Here is an 18,628-nt window from a genome sequence, read left to right as displayed (position 1 = left end):
ACGTAATGACCTTATCTAATTCCAAAAAATAGCATTGAGAACAAAAGTATCCAAAAAAAAATAATACTTAAGCATTAAGTTTAATTCACTAAATAATTACCCTTCTCTTCTATTTTATCCTTCTGCTAAAATTTAGTTTAAAAGTAAGTAACAAGGGGCCCGGCAGCATGGCCTAGCGGCTAAAGTCCTCGCCTTGAACGCCCCGGGATCCCATATGGGCGCCGGTTCTAATCCCGGCAGCTCCACTTCCCATCCAGCTCCCTGCTTGTGGCCTGGGAAAGCAGGAGAGGACGGCCCAAAGCTTTGGGACCCTGCACCCGGAAGAGGTTCCTGGTCCCGGCATCGGATTGGCGCGTACCGGCCCGTTGCGGCTCACTTGGAGAGTGAAACATCGGATGGAAGATCTTCCTCTCTGTCTCTCTTCCTCTCTGTATATCTGACTTTGCAATAAAATAAATAAATCTTTAAAAAAAAAAAGTAAGTAACAAAACTAAAAGCATACAAATCAAACAGCCTCTGTCTAATTCACTTTGGATTTTATACATCTTTTTAGATAAGTTTAAACCAGGTTTTTAAAATAATTTTAAACAGTACCATATTACAAAAGAGAAACTACCTTGAGGTGAGGTGTTTCGTCACCCTTTGTAGCAGCAGTGTCCGCATGCTGGGGAACCAAGACAAACTCTTCACTGGGGAGTGCGGCCACAGAACCCGAGGCCCCGCCCACCTTCTGCACCGACCCTCTGACCTCCATCTCAGCTCTGCACACTTCTCTTTCCACATCCACCTGCACATACGAAGAAGGAAAGACATGGATTGGTCAAAAACATGGCCTCAGAAAGCCTTTAAAATGTTCCCTGTGAAGCAGCAGCCTGCTGCCCAGGTAGTCACTCAGATAAAGTGGGGAAGCTACCTCGTTGGACTGGACCCCTAACGGAACGGATGGTCCCCACTGTGAGTTTTCACACTAAAAGAGCCCTACTGTTCCCTGAAAATCAACACAAACCAGTTTATATCTCAACTCTTTGTTTTACTTAATATCTTATTTTCTTCTAGAAATGCTTATTTACATCTTTTTAAACATGATGCTAGAAATTACAAAATACATACCAAAAAGAAAACACACGCACAATTAATTAAAACTAAATACTAAATACTTAGCTGAAATGAATCCACTCAAGATTAAATACTGACCCAGAAACTGAATTTGACTGATTCATATTGAAATTAACATCTGAATTCATATGTATGTATCTTTCGCAGATACATTAATCCATACTGCACTGGAGGGCACACACACACACATTCACATAGAATTGTTAAAATATTTTTTCACGTTGCATTCATGTAGCAAATACTTTTAAGGAAATCAAATACAATGTAATCCTGTTTTCTGAGTAGTCTTGTAGCACAAAACTCATTCATAAATTCATGTGTTAACAATTCGTTTTAACTGAAGACAGACCCCACATAGCACATGCTGTATTTAGCACTGGGATTATCTGAGTAAATAAAGCAGACTTCTCCCCTAGAGCTTACATGGATGTGAGGAAATGAGCAAACCAACAAGGAGACTGTAAGCAAGGCAGTGGAGGCGGGGGAGGCACGGATAAACATACAGCCTGAAGCCTAACAGGCAAGCCCACATCAAACCACCCAATCTGCGACAATTCCAGTCACGCGCAGAGGAGCAGCACACGCAGTGGGGCTAAAGCCCACAGACCTTATCAACCACGCTGAATCGACTAATCATCTGTGGCTAAAGTCTCCCCAGAAATGTTTTGCTTTGTTTTTTCTGTTTTTAATTAGGTTATTCTTTTTCTCATTGCCACCAAGTGTATGGCTGCAATATTCCACTTTGCCATTAGGTGGCACTAACATCACTGCTCCTGCAAAAGCAAAATTATTCACTTTTACCTTCAAGTTACACTTTCAAAAACTAAAATTACTTTCTTAGAATATCAACATAAGCAATAATAACACTCCTAGGCTACCATGAGTTAGCCCTCATTTATTCTTTTTAGATGGGTTAATATCCTTTTCTACACAAAACTTTTCTTTTTTAAGATTTATTTTTATTGGAAAGGTAGATATACAGAGAGGAGGAGAGACAGAGAGGAAAATCTTCCGTCTGATGATTCACTCCCCAAGTGACCGCAACAGCTGGAGCTGAGCCAATCCAAAGCCAGGAGCCAGGAGCTTCTTCCAGATCTCCCACGCGGGTGCAGGGTCCCAAGGCTTTGGGCCGTCCTCCACTGCTTTCCCAGGCCACAAGGAGCTGGATGGGAAGCAGGGCTGCCAGGGTTGGAACCGGCGCCCATATGGGATCCCAGCACGTGCAAGGCGAGGACTTTGACCACTACGTTATTGCTTCAGGCCCTAAACAAAACTTTTCAATCACAATTATTTGTCCTCTGAAAGTCTACTTCACTTTTCACATGTATGTGTGACCAAGCCACGTCTTCACTGACGCCCACACAGCACACACCACGTGTGTCTTCCCATGGCCTGACGCCAACACCGCGCGTGTCTTCCCACGGCCATCCTCCGCCGTGTCCTTAGCACTCCGCTGTGCTTCCACCTCTCTGATAGGCGCCGCAAACGGCCTGTGTTCAAGCCGCAGCTCCCTTCCCTTGCCATTTACCCACACAGCATTATTGCTCACGGTTATTAACTCAAATACGATCTGAGTACTCTGGGATGCTGACAGAATCCCAAAACTCCATTTCAACACAAATGTCTCCTGAAATTCCTTTTCTTTGGAATTTAACCCTACTTGATATATCCAAATATAACTTTCATCAGAGTCTTAAATGAAATGTGATGTAAGAATGGAATGTCTAAGGCTCAGCGCAGCGTAGCCTAGTGCCTAAAAGTCCTTGCCTTGAACACGCCAGGATCCCATATGGGCGCCGGTTCTAATCCCGGCAGCTCCACTTCCCATCCAGCTCCCTGCTTGTGACCTGGGAAAGCAGTCGAGGACGGCCCAAAGCTTTGGGACCCTGCACTCCCGTGCGAGACCTGGAAGAGGCTCCTGGCTCCTGGCTTCGGATTGGCTCAGCTCCAGCCTTTGCAGCCACTTGGGGAGTGAATCATCAGATGGAAGATCTTCCTCTCTGTCTCTCCTCCTCTCTGTAAATCTGACTTTCCAATAAAAATAACATAAATATTTAAGAAATTGAAATGTCTCAACTCTATTTCAAAATTTTTTTTTATCCAAATACCTGGTTTCATCAAATAACATCACCTTCTTCCAAACTAGTCAACACCTAGAAACCGTCCTTGCTCCACGCCCACTTCTCACACATGGTGTTGTGTGTCCCACCTCTAACATAACCCCATATCTACCCAGATTTTTTCATATTTACACTGGCACCCTTATCCCAGTCACTTTGATCTCCTACAAAAGCCTCCTAGCCCATCTACTACTCCAATCATAGGGCTGACAAAGAAAATTTTTGGAAAATAAAATTAGGTCACATTAAAATGCTTAAACTAAAACTTTTCAGTATAATTCAAAACCAAAATTCAAACTTCTTCCCAGAACTTGGTAAGAAGCAGCATAAATCCTGCTGCTTTCCCATTACAGCCCACAGATCAGCCTGTTAATGCTCGCTTTAGGTTCTCAGCTCTGACTGATTTGTTCAGCTCTGTTTTTATTCATCTGTTCTACACACACTTAACCTCTAGCATGCTACAGAAACCATGCCAGGGAGTAACATTCTCACATCCTGGGCCCAACACCATAGCATTGCTGTTAAAGTCCTCGCCTTGAACACGCCAGGATCCCATAGGAGCGCCGGTTCTAATCCCGGCAGCCCCACTTTCCATCCAGGTCCCTGCCTGTGGCCTGGGAAAGCAGTCGAAGACGGCCCAAAGCCTTGGGACCCTGCATTCATGTGGGAGATCCGGAAGAGGTTCCAGGTTCCCGGCTTCGGATCGGCACAGCACAGGCCATTGCACTCACTTGGGGAGTGAATCATCGGATGGAAGATCTTCCCCTCTGTCTCTCCTCCTCTCTGTATATCTGCCTTCCTAATAAAAATAAATAAATCTTTAAAAATAAAGCATTCTCACATTTCCTGTCTTCCTAGGCTAACATGCTCATGGAAGAGAAAGACAGTCTAGAGAAAGCAATCAACATCCCACCTCAAATGAATCCTACTAAAGAATGAGCCCTGCAGCAGGCAGCAGCCCGGCTTGCCTTGCACCTAGGCAAGTATTACACTGCGGGGAGAGAAGCAGCCAGCAGCTGGGCCTGGCTAATGCCAACTCTGCTAACCACACGAGTGTGCCAGCAGATAGCACATTCTGTTTTCTTTAAAGATCTTGTGGGGAGAAGGGAGCAGATTGCCCACCATGCCACAGAGTGCATGCCAACCAGGGCCACCCCACCAGCATCAGCACTGCCACAGCATGTTGGGGGACCATGCATTGCTAGGGGCTGGAGTACTTAGAATGGGTTGGAATGGGGCCATTGAGGGCTTGTTTCTCACAGATGATTATTTCTGGGGGCTTTCACAGGCCAAGCCACTGCACCCACAGGTAATTTAGGGAACTGAGATGGAGCGGATTATAAGGGGGAACAAAGAGGGTCTCCCTAGGTGAGGCCAAAGCACCGACAAGCATGCGCAAGAGCCAGGGCTGCGAGTGGACTGGGTCATGCTAGGTCACAGTACCGGCCAGTACTCTCAAGAACAGTGTCTGGGGACAGGTATCATAGGGGTTCACTCGGGTAGCCCCAACTAGACCATAGCACCTGCCAATCTGTACAAGAACTGAGGGCTGGCTAAACCAGGCTAGGCCACAGCTCCCACAGGTGCATGCAAGAACCAGGGCTGGGAATAGGCTGGAGAGGGTGAAAACACAGCATCTGCTGGCATGCATGAAGACCAGGCATGGGGTGGGCCAAGTAGGGGCTTTTCAGGGGTGCCCCAACTAGAGTGCAGCACCTGCTGGAGTGAGCACGAGCTGGGCCTCAGGGTGGGTTAGCCTGGGCAAGGCTGCAGTACCCTCAGTTTGTGTGAGAGTGAGCACTGGGGGTGAGACTGACAGGCAGCCATCCCTCTGCCTAACACTGATTTGATCCCCTTTATCCAGTCTCCCCCTAACCCCACCCCACCCTTCTGTGTTCAAAGTGAGACTTAGTGTCCACATCCATGACATGTGAAATATTATAAGGACCAGAGTGGGTGGGAGAGAGCAACACAGGATGAGATCTGGCTGGAAGTCAGAAGCCAGCCTGATGTTATGTAAACACTCCCAGTCCCTAAGCTGCGCTTTGTTCGTAGAAGGCCTGCTATACCACTGGCATGCTAATGAGCACGAGTAAAGTGTTGAAGATCTCTCAAACAGCCAATGTGCAGTCAGGATTCAAACTAGTGTCCTGGCTTTGGAGCACGTGTTCTGAACCTCTGCCTTCCCTTACTGTCTCCTCAACTGTTCCCTGAAATTCCAGACTTGGGAACTGCCTCAAAAGAACATCAGTAAACAGTGGTTCTGTATGTCCTCTGTCAAAACCTATCTTATCCGCCTCTTCTTCCAAAGTATTCTCTTCTTTTAACTTTTTGAACTTTATTTGTAATGTTGTTTGTATCGTTGAAAGGGATGTGGGCCCCTAATTAGGATCAAGAGGGTCGGGTATGGAGGAAGGTGAGCACTCGTTTCAGTGTTTTATTTTTCTCCTGTGTCCACAGGGAAGGAGGGGGAGGGCTGACCCTTGCTGTCAACCTACATCAGCAGTTGGGAATGGGGGACACCCTGGAGACCCTGATGTAGGGAAGAATGTATCCAGTGGTGATACAAGTGGTTTTGATGGACCTGAGACACTGTCAGCTTTATTGCTCCAGGGTTCAGAAAATCTCCCCAGGGTCTGTTGGCTGGCCAAGTCCACCTTAGTTCATCCGTAGACCCAGGAACACACTGTAAAGCTTGGCCAGGAGAGTGGTCCTGTTCTGCTTTCCATGCTCTGACAAGGCACCCGACGTGCCCTGCTGCCCCAGGTGAGCTGGCCGTCACGTCTCCCCCACGTGCATCTGGACATGCTGTCCACTGCACAGGCATCAGCAACTGAGAAGGCCCAACCCCAATATATGCACTCCAAGGTCAGGCCACACATGCTGTGACTTTTCCTGTCCAGGGTCTGAGTCCAAAAGTCCAGGCAGGCAGTCGTCACAGAAACCTCTCCTGGGGTGACTTCAGACTTGCCTCTTGCACCAGCCAGTGCAGGGTCAGGCATGGTCTGTCACCTACACCAGTCAACACATGAACGATTGCTGCAGCTGCCTGGTCAGTTCTGCCTCAGCCCCGTAGCTCACGTGAACAAACAGGTGTTGCAGCCAGCGCTCACATCGCTCAGCAGGTGCTGCAGCCTGGCCAGGGCGACCCCCAACAGCCTCCGCCAGGCCAACCCTCAGGCCTGGTATTTGCACATGCCAGCCTCTACTGCAGCCTAGTCTAGCCCGGCCCACATCCCATCTGGCTCTCATGCACACCCATGGGTGCTGCAGATTAGCTCAGCCCAACCCACCTCCAGACCCAGCTCTCAGGTTTGCCAGCAAGCGCCCCCACCTTGTCCAGTCTGGCCAACACCAGCCCTCGTTCTTGTGCTCACCAGTGAAAGGGACAGCCTAACAGTGGAATACCCACAATTCCCCTGCCAGGCAAGTTCCCAGCCCTGGATCTGGCATTTCCCAGCAGAGCACTGTGGTCCAACCTGACACAACCTGCATCCAGTCCCAGCACTTGCCACCTGGTGATGCAGCCTAGCTTGGCTGGCCCACACCCATTCTGGCTCTCACGCACACCAGCAGGTACGGCAGCCTAGCCCACCATGGCCTGCATCCAAACCAGCCTGTTCTCAGTTTGAATTCCCACACCACATTCACCAGTGGAAGCAGTGGTCCAGCAAGGGAGTCCCCAAAGTCCCCTATCAGGCCCTCTGCCAGCCCCAGTCCTGTGTGTGCCAGCAGGTGTGTGGCCCAGTCTGAGATGGACCACTTCCAGGCTCAGCATTTGCCAACAGGTGCTACAGCTTGACTTAGCCTGGCCTATCCCCTGTCCCAGGTCTCCCTGGCAGGTACAGCAACCTAGCCCAACCTGGCCTATCCCCTGTCCCTTACGTGAACTGGCAGGTGTTACAGTCCAACCTGGCCTAGCCTGCACCCTATCATGGCTCTCAGGCCAGTGTGTGCTATGGACTGACCCTGCCCGGCATAATCTTAGACCCAGCTCACACATGTGACAACAGGTATTGCAGCCCACCCTGGTCTTGCCAGCTACCTGCCCTGGCTCTCGTGCTCACCAGTGGGAGCCGCGGCTAGCAGGGGAGTTCCCCGATCCAACAACCAGATCCCATGTGTGCTTTTGGGTGCTGCTACCAGACTGACATGGCCAGCCCACAGTCCTGGCACTCACCACTGGGTACTGCTCTGTGCCCGCCAGGCATGCCCCCAAAGCCCTAGCTTTTGCCAGTGCTAGCAGGCAGCAAATGATGCTATCAAGCCACCCAGGTCTCTCACATGGGTGGGTACGTTGGCCTGACCTAGGCATGCACTCCAGTTTCCCTCTCAGCTCCTTTGTCTATCTGCAAGTGCAGCGGCCCAGTCCACGGAAGACCCCAGAAATCATCCCTTCCCTGTCAAACATGCCCTCAGCCGCTGCCATGCCAATACATTCTCAGATCCCTTTCCTAGCCAATCTGCAGCCCCTGGGACCAGAGTGGCGAGTCCCTGGAATTTGCTGCCTTCCTCACTTACGTTTAAATAAGTAAGTAAATAAGCAGTGCAGCAGTTAACACAAATAGCTGTGTTGGCATACTAGTGCAGCAGTTAACACAAAGTTGGCACTACGCAGACCCACAATACCCGTCAACTACTGGCTGCTTTTCTCCCAGCAATACAGCACCTGTCTATGTACAAGGCAACCTAGGCAGGTGCTTACAGCTAGGAACAAAGCATTCTTTTACGGTACGTGATATAAAAGTAACCTGACATTTAATTCTGAATTAGTATGTTCATCAATACCAAAAATGTTGTTCAGTTCAAATAGGATATAAATTTTAAACAGGGAGCTTTCTTTAAGGCAAAGGAATGTCAGATATCTTGTCAGGATATTAAGGAAAGTATTAGCTTACCAGATGTAATTTTGTAACTCCCATTATAAGTATAAAACCTGCCTCAAAATACAAAGAAATACTTTTAAAAGTATGCCTAGACACTGCCTTTGAATCTAAACACAAAGAATATGGCATCTTATCAAGTTTGCATATAATCAGAAAAATCCATGAATACAATGAAACTGTTGGACATGTGTAGACAATGGGGTGCTGGACTGCCTGACACTGTCTGTACCAACAATGTCGGGGTACACTTAAATAAGAGACTGACAGAATTATGATTCCTTATGAAGGACTACACTATTGTAACAAAATGGGAAAAATCTGATGGGGGGTGGGAGTATGGGGGGGATCCAAGCCTACACAAAATTGTACCACACAATTCAAAATTCAAAATAAAAATATATTTTAAAAAATCCGTGAATAAGGTCAAACATTTCAACAGGCTCAAAAAAGCAAAAACAGAACGTGGAAATGAAAAAAGTAACCCTTGTAAGAAGTAGTTCCTGGATATTACTACCAACATAAAAAGGAAGTTGGACTTATTGTCTCAAACCATACATAAAACTTCATTCCAAATGTGTCATGTGCATAAATGTCAGAGCTAAAACTCTGAGAACCCCAGAAGCAAACAGGAGTAAATCTCTGGGGTGGGTTCTGTGTGCAGCAAGTTGAGTCAGTTCTTGCAACAAACCAGCGGATGGAAAGTATCCATCCTTCTCGCTCTGTAGGCAGAAAAAAACAAGTAAATAAATTTTACTTATTATTTTCAAATAAATAAAACAAGTCTTTAAAAAAAAAACACTGCCATTGTATGAGAACGGTGGACTTTGTGAAAATAGTTCATGAAAAGGAGTCATTCGGGGTCAGGACACTAGGTGGAGCTATAATAACAGCTACAGGTACACATTGTCTATATGAAAAATTTTATACAGAAAAAAAGCAAGCATGTCTTTTCTTGGAAAGTTTTATCAAGAATTTAAGCGTTTGAGAGGACAGAATGCTGTGAAAGAGTGATCTGCAATGTTGCCCAACACTAAGCTTGTGCTTTTAGCAAGTAGTAAGAGAAGGCTAACTCAAAACATAGAAGGCGAATCAGGGACACTGAGTTCAGACAGACCTCGGACAGCAGACCCGTGTATGTCCATGTCTCTCGTAACAGATTTTTTGACGGAATGGACTCCACTAGTGGCAGACATTAGCCACAATCGGCAAATCTTCCGTTTCCAGCAAGTGAATAGCTGTTAATTCTTACTTTAAATCATTTTTAAGTGGGCCACAGTCACACCGTACATGGATCTTTAAAACTACAATTTTCCACTAGAAAAAATATAACATTCAGCAACGTCTAACAGAAGCCACGTTGTTCCCAAAATACTACACTCAGAAATATCAAATTGTAGTGCACATTATCTAATTTCCTTCTCTAACAAATGTGGTTAGCTTGCTTCTTGTTTTTAGACATGTTTGTACCAATTCACATTCAAGTAGCTCTTAAACTAAAATAGAACTTAAAAGTGCAGTGTGAGCCAAAATCAGATGTGTGGAGGACTATCAGGCATGGGAATTAGAGTGGCCACACAAGCAGCGTTAGAAACGCAGAAAAGGAAACACTCCTTCTTTACAGTAAGAAAACGCACGTGAATCATGTAGCACATTTCCAATGTTGTGAACTGAGCCACGTCAGGAGAGGAAGAAAAAAAACTCCTTTGTCTTCCGCTTTCTGAAGGGCCAGCCACAACTCTAGTTCCCATGGAAGAATCATCACATGCGCTCACATTATCTTTCTTTTTTAAAGATTTATTATTTTTTTTATTGGAAAGGCGGATATACAGAGAGGAGGAGAGACAGAGAGGAAGATCTTCTGTCCGATGATTCACTCCCCAAGTGGCTGCAACGGCCAGTGCCGCGTCAATCCAAAGCCAGGAGCCAGGAGCTCTTCTGGGTCTCCTATGTGGGTACAGGGCCCCAAGGCCCTGGGCCGTCCTTGACTGCTTTTCCAGGCCACAGGCAGGGAGCTGGATGAGAAGTGGGGCTGCTGGGATTAGAACCGGCGCCCATATGGTATCCCGGCACGTGCAAGAATACTTTAACCACTAGGCTCTCATGCCAGGCCCTACACTCTTATCTTAGTAGCTATTTAAGCATTCTCATTTTTCTAGCGATACCCTAGACCTGTTTCGTTTTTCTTGGAGAAAGTCTTCTATTTAAATCGCACAACTTTTACAGGAACCTGAACCCCCATGTGAAGCAGACTCAAAGGTGGACATGAAAGATACTCTGGGGCAATTAACTCCTAAGTTCTCTGGACCGATGACTGGCGTTCATAACAGTGTCTCTCACAGCAGAAACTGCAAACCAAACAAAACCAATCTGTAGTTAGGACGACAGTCCTGGCACAAGTGAAACAGTGCGAACCCAATCCTACCCGTTCCCACTCCCAATCCTGATAAGCCCACTCTTTGCTTACTTCCAGGAAATACTCCCTCCAATAATGAGCAAGTTCAGCGTGGGTTTCTGTCACATGATAAATCCTAACCTCATTACACACTAGTAAAAGGAAACAGACTGAAGACACTGCACATGCACGTGTTCAGAGTCCATTCATGAGAACAAGGAATGAGGTGAGAGCAGAGAATCTGAGAAGCTGACAACTCCACAGTGAATGGGGTGCCAGCAAGCCGGGGCAGGAGTGGCAGAGCGGAGAAGAACCCACTCTGCCCATGACCTGGTTACCCTCAGGAGACGGCAGCTTATGAGGCCGACCAAGAAGTGGAGCCAACGGAAACGCGTTCCTTGTAAAAGTGACAAAGCCAGGATCAGGGCCTAGAAGCCTCAGCCGAGAAACACACTGCCAGCACAGCGCCACTGGGATGTTCACACTCAGACTACAGACTGGAGGGAATTAAGGCTTACTGTCCATAGTAATGCTTCCATAAATGACACTAAATTTAATAGAAAAAAAGTTACCCAATTGGCTGGGTACAGACTCCTTTTCATCCTTTTCAACTATTTAATCCAAACAAGTTTGGCCACCAAGTGAGCCACTGTTATTGTCCCGGAAGATAGAGAGGAATGCAATGAAGGAAGTGAGTTGCGATTGTCTTTTCCCACTAAAGCCTACCAGCAAAGACCCGACTTTGACCTTCAGGGACGGCCCCTGGACGGAGCAGACACTTGGTACTTCTGAAACATGCCTGACAAATGATCTTCGTGCCCATCAGAAACAGAAATTCAAACACAAACTGAGTACCCCTTAACCAAGGCCTAGAACCAGAAATGTTTTGTATTTCCTAAATTTTTACCTTTTAAAATACTTAGATGCACCACAGCACTTCCAAATGCTCACAGAAAATAACAGTTTAAAACGCTCATCTTGGCACAGAACATAAGGGGGCTGCAAGAAGTTCATTAAGTAGCATTTTATGAAAAAACTTTACATGGATTCCAAATTTTTCACATCAAAGTAAATCTTAGGTTCCAATTCCATCTTCTTGAACTTTCTGAGCATCATAATGTAGTCCAGGGATGGAAGCCACATCTGAGGACAAACTCCATGGTGCTTCCCAGACACACAGGCTGCAGGCAATCTGACCTACCTTCAGGGCAGTGAATTTTACTACAACCATCACAGGAACAGGGTTTTGGAACTTTTCACTTGTGGGATCATTTGGCACTTCAAATTTTGGACCTTTTTGAGACTTTCGTTGGCAGATTTGGGGTCCTCAATCTGCACACAGCACCCACAGGCTTTCTGGAAAAGCGTGTCTGGGCACATGTTTGTACCTGTTATACCTCTATCTGTGCAGTTCCACAAAGTAATAACTTGAATAGACAAAAATCCACATTCAAATGCTGGAAGCATAAAGAATCCCCAGAAGACAGTTTCCTTTGATTTCATATAATTTGTAACAAAGAAGAGATATTTTACATGTATAACTACTTCCTAATATTTTCAGTAAAATTATGCAGCAGTACACTACCGAGGAAAGTTACAAAGTTTGAAACGAAAGTTTTGAAATCCACAACAGGTACTTGGCTCAGAGGTAAGGCACACACAGGACCCCCACATCTCATTTTGGAGAGCCTGGGTTGAGCCCCAGACCTGCTTCCCACTTACCTTTCTGACCATCTGCACGATGGAGGCCTGGACGGAGGACTGGCCTCCTGTTCTCGGGCTGCTGCAGGCATGTGGGGAGTGAATCCACAAATGGAAAATCTCTCTCCAACTGCCCCTCTGTCTGACCATCTCTCCCTGACTCTGTCTTTCAAATAATAAACAGAAGATGAAACAAAGAACAAGCTTTTCTAAAGTTCTGAAACTCTAAAATAAGAATTTTGGGGCCCGACATGATGGCCCAATTGACTAATCCTTCAACTCCAAGCACCAAGATTCCATATGAGCACAGGTTTGTGTCCCGGCTGCTCCACTTCCCCTCCAGCTCCCTGCTCATGGCCTGGGAAAGCAGTCGAGGACGGCCCAAAGCCTTGGGACCCTGTGCCAGCTCTTGGTTCCTAGCTTCAGATTGGCTCAGCTCCAGCCGGTACAGCCATTTTGGGGAGTGAACCAGGGGATGGAAAATCTTTCTCTGTATATCTGATTATCTCCATTAAAGTACCTTTCTGGGATGACTGGGAGGCTGGGTGTGGCTTCTCCCCATATCTCTCCCTTCACCCCCAGATACAGGAAGGAAAAAAGAGAATGTCAAAACAATTGTCTCACCCACTTTCCTCTAGCCCTTGACCCTTTGCACCTTAATCAAATATGCAAAAATTATGAAAAATAAAATTTTTACAATTAAAAAAGAAAAATTTTAAAGTTCCTTTCTAATAAAAATAAATGACATTTTAAAATTTTTTAATTCAAAAAATAAAAAACACAATAAAGATTTTCAAGTTCTATCACATAAGACACAGCTAACTTAATCACAATAATCAATGATCACTTAAAGCAAAAATAAGAAACTCAGAAGAAAAAAGATTTAAGGCAGCTAATATTTAGATAATATTATCAAGAAATATTTAAAAATTTTAAAGTAGCTTCTATGAAACCACATAATGTGATGAATTTAAAAAAAACGGGCAGGACTTGCTGAAATGAAAATATAAGCAAAAATGTTCATAAACTAAATCAAAGTTTTAAAAAAGTTCTAGTACTGAATTTTTCTACTTTATTTTAGTTTTTTATTCTCACAAAGTAAATGCAAATCAAAACCATATAATTATTTTTTTATCTTTTTATTTTATTGTATTGTTGTTGACAATCTTTACATAGTTAATTGCAGTTAAAAAAAAAAAGGTTAATGGGGATAGGGAAGTGGGTAATACTATTATGTCCATATTGCTTCCATCATGTATCTGAGGTAAAGGGGGATATTGAGGGAGAAGCCCCACCCAGTTTCCCGCCCACCCCAAGTCCCGGATGTGGGGTATGCTCTGAGATATGTGCTCAAGTGGTTTTAATAGTTCTCCAGTTATGAATCGCTGCCAGTTTCGCTCGATGAGATCGTCCACTGATTGATATGGTCCATCATAAAGTCTCCATTTGCCCCATATTTCGCTGCCAACATATAGCTGAGATGAATGATTGACCTGTCCTGTCTTCTGTCTTTTCTTGGTTAGAGTTCTGAGTCCAGCAGTTCGATTGGGGAGATCTCCAAAGAAACCTTGAGGTATTCCCAGACCAGATTCTTGTATGTTCTAGCAAGCACATGGCCCGGCACAGTCCATCACCCCGATCAGCTGGTGGTTTCAATTGCTGGGTTGGTTCTGTTTTCAGTCCCGAGTTGCACTGGAACCAATGGGTGTTGCAGTCCAGTCTGGTTCCGCCCAGCACATACTCGGCTCTTACATCAACCAGTGGGAGCTGCAGCCTAGGCGGGGCGACCCACAATAACCCCCATCAGGCCCACCCCCTACCCTGGTTTGCCAGTATGTGTAGCAGTAGACCAGTCTGTCCCCCATCCCACTTGGCTCTTGTACTTATCAATGGGTATTAAAGCTTAGTTCCATCTAACCAACTCAACCATCCAGCCCTCACAGATGTTGTTGAGTGCCTCTCTGTCTAGCCACCCCAGCCCCCGTGCTAGTTTTCATGCCCTCCTGCGGGACTAGTGACCCAGGAAGAGGGAACCCACTTTTTCCCTCTCAGGTCTCTCTCGGTCCCGAAAACCATATAATTAAAAGAGTAAATTATTCATGGTTTCAACAAAATTTACTGGCCTCTGAATCATTTATATTAATATACCACCCATAGGGTATTTTTTAATACTTTCTGATGATTTATAAAAGAAAAGCATGACACACCACAATCAGGATCCTGTTCTCTAACTCTGTGAAGTGGCATCCCATCTGTTTCCCAAGCCATAGCAGACTGACTGCCACACTGAAAGCAGAGCCTGATCCACTACAGTCCCAGGACCTCTGATGCCACACAAGACTTCACCGGAGTCATTCCTTTCATTACCACCACTCAGCAGCAGATGCAGAGCCGTGCATCCACTGACTCACTCCTCCAATGTGCGCAGCAGAAGAGGCTGAGGCAGGCCTAAACTGGGAGCTCAGACCTCAACCCAGGTCTCCAACACAGCCCAGACAAAGCCAACTACCTGCACATCACTGCTGCCTTCCAAGGTCTGGACCAGCAGGACGCGCATCTCAACTGGTGCCTCGTCCTTCCAGCTACTCCAGCAATAAACCTGGGAGTCACGCCACCCCTTCTCACTGGCTCTCTGTCCACACACACACACACACACACACATTTACAATCAGCAAATTCCTTTGGCTCTATCTTCAAACGACATTCAGAAATCATTCATTTCTCGCCACCTCCAGTGCCACTGCTTACCTCGCTTACTTCCCAAGCCTCCCAACCAGTCCTGCTATTTCTTTACTTGATCCCCTCAGGGCCTATCTTTTTTGTTTTGTTTTGTTTTAATTGGTAAGAATTATTCTTTTTATTTAGTTCCTGTCATTTCTCTTCTGATTAAAATCCTCCAACGGCTTCCTCATTTCACTGCAAATAAAAGCCAAGCAACTTCAAAGGCATCATTGGTCTGGTGCTACAGAACACCGCACCCCGGCACTCCCAGTACCCGCTTTTGCTCTTCTGCCTTACTCAACGCCTGCTGCAAGCACTTCTTGCTTTCCCTTAAAGGAGCCTGGAACACTTCCTTTGGCTGTTCTATCACAACGAATCCTCTTCTCCAATTTTGGGGGGAATGACATCTTAACAAGTAGAGCCAAAATACCTGCTCTTCAATGACTTTTTTTCTTACTTTATTTGAAAGGCAGATTTACAGAGAGAAGGACAGAGAAAGACAGATCTTCCACCCACCGGTTAACTCCCCAAATGACTGCAAGGACAGAGCTGAACCAATCCAAAGCCAGGAGCCAGGAGCTTCTTCTGGATCTTCCATGTGGATGCAGGGTACCCAGGACTTGGACCATCCTCCAGTGCTTTCCAGAATATAAGCAGGAAACTGTTGGGACATGAGCCAGTAGCCATCCGAAATGCTGACCCTCACAAGTGGAGGATTGGCCTATTGAGCCACAGTGTCAGCTCCATCTCCAACTACACATTTTTAACGCTCAAATGTTACAGTCTACAAGGTTGTTTAGCCTAATGGTTAACAAAGACTGGCCCTGCTCAAATTCCAGTTCTGCTCCAAATTGCAGATACCTGCTCATGCAATGCTGCTGACTGCAGTGGCCGGTGGGTCCCTGTCACCCACACAGGAGGCCTGGACTGGTTCCCAGCCCCAGTCACTGCAGGCATCTGACAAGTAAGCCAGTGGGTGGGAGTTGGAGCTCTCTCCTTTACTCTTTTCTCTATATTTCTGACAAATAGAAGTTCTACAGATATATATGTGACACTAACTTGCAAAATCTTCCCCCAAAGAAAGAAAAAGACACCTGTAAAGTACCTGAAGGTTCACCAGAAATTCTGTGGTTAGCACACACAGGCTTCGGACTATATTAAGCCTAGGTTACTGTGGGTACTGAGGCTTCTTTTCTCAAAGGGGTAGGGGGACATGCTAGTGTGTATTTTGTTTTCTCCCTAGTAAGCCATGAGATTTGAATATCTGAGTGTACATTCAGATAGTGCCAATATTCCCCATAAATAGGTCTCCCTATATGGGATCCTTGTGAAAGTCTACTATAGTTTCAGTTTAGAGTCAGTGATCATGTGGCTTCCTTTTACATTAGTCACCGGTGCTCGATAAACTCCAATACTGTTCATCCTTTTACAGACTGAATAATCGTTATGCTTTCTGACTTCACTGAGAACTGTGTTCAAAGCAAACAAGAAAGTTACTTGTCACATTTTATAAATTCCGTGTTGTGAACCAAGGCATACTGATGATTGCCCAGCCAGAAAAAGTAACTGTCAACTCTCCACCAAGCCTCTTAAGTCTCAGTGAAAACCTACATAAGCAAGTGCTCTGTCCTCCATGACCCACAGAGCAGAAAGGCATCTAGTGGAATCAAACAATATCCCTTTAGCCTGTGAACAACCACAGGTTGCGTTCTTCTTTATCTTATGTGTGTATATATATACACATATGCATATATGTACATACATGAGGTCTTTTTTCTTTTCAGATTTTATTTATTTGACAGGCAGATTTACAGAGAACAAAGAGAAGGACAGACAGAGCAGGAAACCTTCTACCCGCTGATTTAGTCCCCAACGGCTACAAGGACTGGAGCTGCACCCATTCAAAGTCAGGAGCTTCCTCCAGGTCTCCCAAGTGGGTGCAGGAGCCCAAGGACCTGCTGCTTTCCCAGGCCATAAGCATGGAGCTGGAGCAGAAGAGGAGCAGCTGGGTCTAGAACAGTGTCCACATAGCATGCCGGCACTGCAGGCAGAGGATTAGCCTATGCAGCTACAGCACAGACCCCTATAAGAGGTCTTTAAAAAGTTCATGGAAGTACGCATTATGCAGAAAACTATGCAAAGAGTTGGCAGATCATTGCTGCAAAGTAAACATCTTTAAATTTTTTCAAAAACATTTTGAAGCCTTTTTTCAAACGTTTAAAATTGCCTTAAAATCTGTTTGAAAGCAGAGAGAGAAAGAGGGTATGCAACAGATCTTCCATCTACCAGTTTACTAGCCAAATGTCCCTGCAGCCGAGACTGAACCGAAATAAAGCCAGCAGCTAGGAGCCCAACCCTAGCCAACATGGCTGGCAGGGATTTAGCGGCTGCATCATCTGCTGCTGCTGCCCAGGGCACGCATTAGCAGGATTCTAGAATGGAAAGCGGACGAGAGCTAGGATCCAGGCACTCTGACATACATGAATCTGTATTTCACATGAAAATATCAATAAGCAAATATTTCAGCTATTATCAAGTGGTTGTTGTAGTAAAATCATAACTGACTGGTTTGAGAGGTCAGTAGTCAATTCAGCTAGCCATCACTGTCAAGAAAACCCAGCCCATCTGGTCCTGCTGCCACCTGAAGAAATACTGTTGAGCTGGTGCAGAGACCACTGCAGGATGTAGCAGGTAACCAAGCAAGGAGCTGAGGCTGCCCGCACCTCCCAGCAGCCTGGCCCGCACTGCAGTCCCACCTGCGCCTCGCCTACAACTGACCCCGTCCCACGTCCTGGCAGTTTCAACAACCCTGATTACTTAGAAAAGACACTGGCTAAAAAGAAAACCACGATGACCTTTACCTCATTATAATTCTATTATAATAAATTCCCATGGCTGACATACCTACTCACATTACAGATCTGTTGCCAGGATACTCTAGAGATTCACAAAAAAAGGAGAGAGAGAAAAGTCTACTCCCTTTGAATGATCAGTCTGGCCCCATCCGGAATGCCCCCAGGACTACGTGTCCTGGCTGCACATGGAGTGCAGCTCTCACGCGAGAATGCCCACACTCCTGGGTGCACGCTTGCACTCTGCAGGTACATAAACCTTGTTTCTCCATTGACCTTCACCTACATCTCATCCTCAAATTCTGTTCTTACGTTGGAAAGAAACCTAGCCACCCCACAACAACCTGAATACCTATAATAATTAGCATGTACTAAAGGCCTATTTATTTACAATACTTCCAAACACTCTACAAGGTAGCTATTACACTCATTTTACAGATAAGACAAACAGGAAGAGGTCAGTTACGTAATCCATCTAGGCCACAGTGTCACTAGATAACCAAGACAAGATTCAGAAACATCACACGCACCTACCATTCTGCTTTCTCACTAAGGAATAAGGCCTCTCCAAAACAAAGTATTCAATAATATCTAACATTTACTGGCTGTATATTTTTTCCTAAGAATCTTACACTCCATTTCCTTTACTCTTCCTAGTACAATGCAGAGCTAATATTAACTCATTTTTATAAATTAAAAAAAATTCTACATAAAAATGGTCAAAAGTAGGCACTTGTGATTAAAAGCTACCATTTTACTAGTTGTCAGCTGCTCTGCCAGGAGCTTTATATTACTTAATCAAATTTTAATTGGGCTTAAAGAAGAATTACGTAACTCACG

General features: G+C 45.5%; 1 protein-coding gene across 2 annotated transcripts in view; it reads right to left on the bottom strand.

Moving 5' to 3' along the window:
• RABGAP1L (RAB GTPase activating protein 1 like) overlaps positions 1 to 18,628 on the bottom strand; it is a 614,224-nt gene that overhangs the window by 560,807 nt on the left and 34,789 nt on the right. For both annotated transcript variants that reach the window (XM_058660694.1, XM_058660695.1), the window contains exon 2: positions 617 to 787. In XM_058660694.1, the coding sequence (XP_058516677.1) occupies positions 617 to 754 (138 nt within the window). In that variant the 5' untranslated portion in view covers positions 755 to 787. The remainder of the gene's footprint in view (positions 1 to 616; positions 788 to 18,628) is intronic.

The sequence above is a fragment of the Ochotona princeps genome, chromosome 2 (assembly GCF_030435755.1).
Source record: "Ochotona princeps isolate mOchPri1 chromosome 2, mOchPri1.hap1, whole genome shotgun sequence".
In the NCBI taxonomy this organism is placed as follows: Eukaryota; Metazoa; Chordata; class Mammalia; order Lagomorpha; family Ochotonidae; genus Ochotona; species Ochotona princeps.
This window is presented reverse-complemented; position numbering and strand designations above follow the sequence as displayed.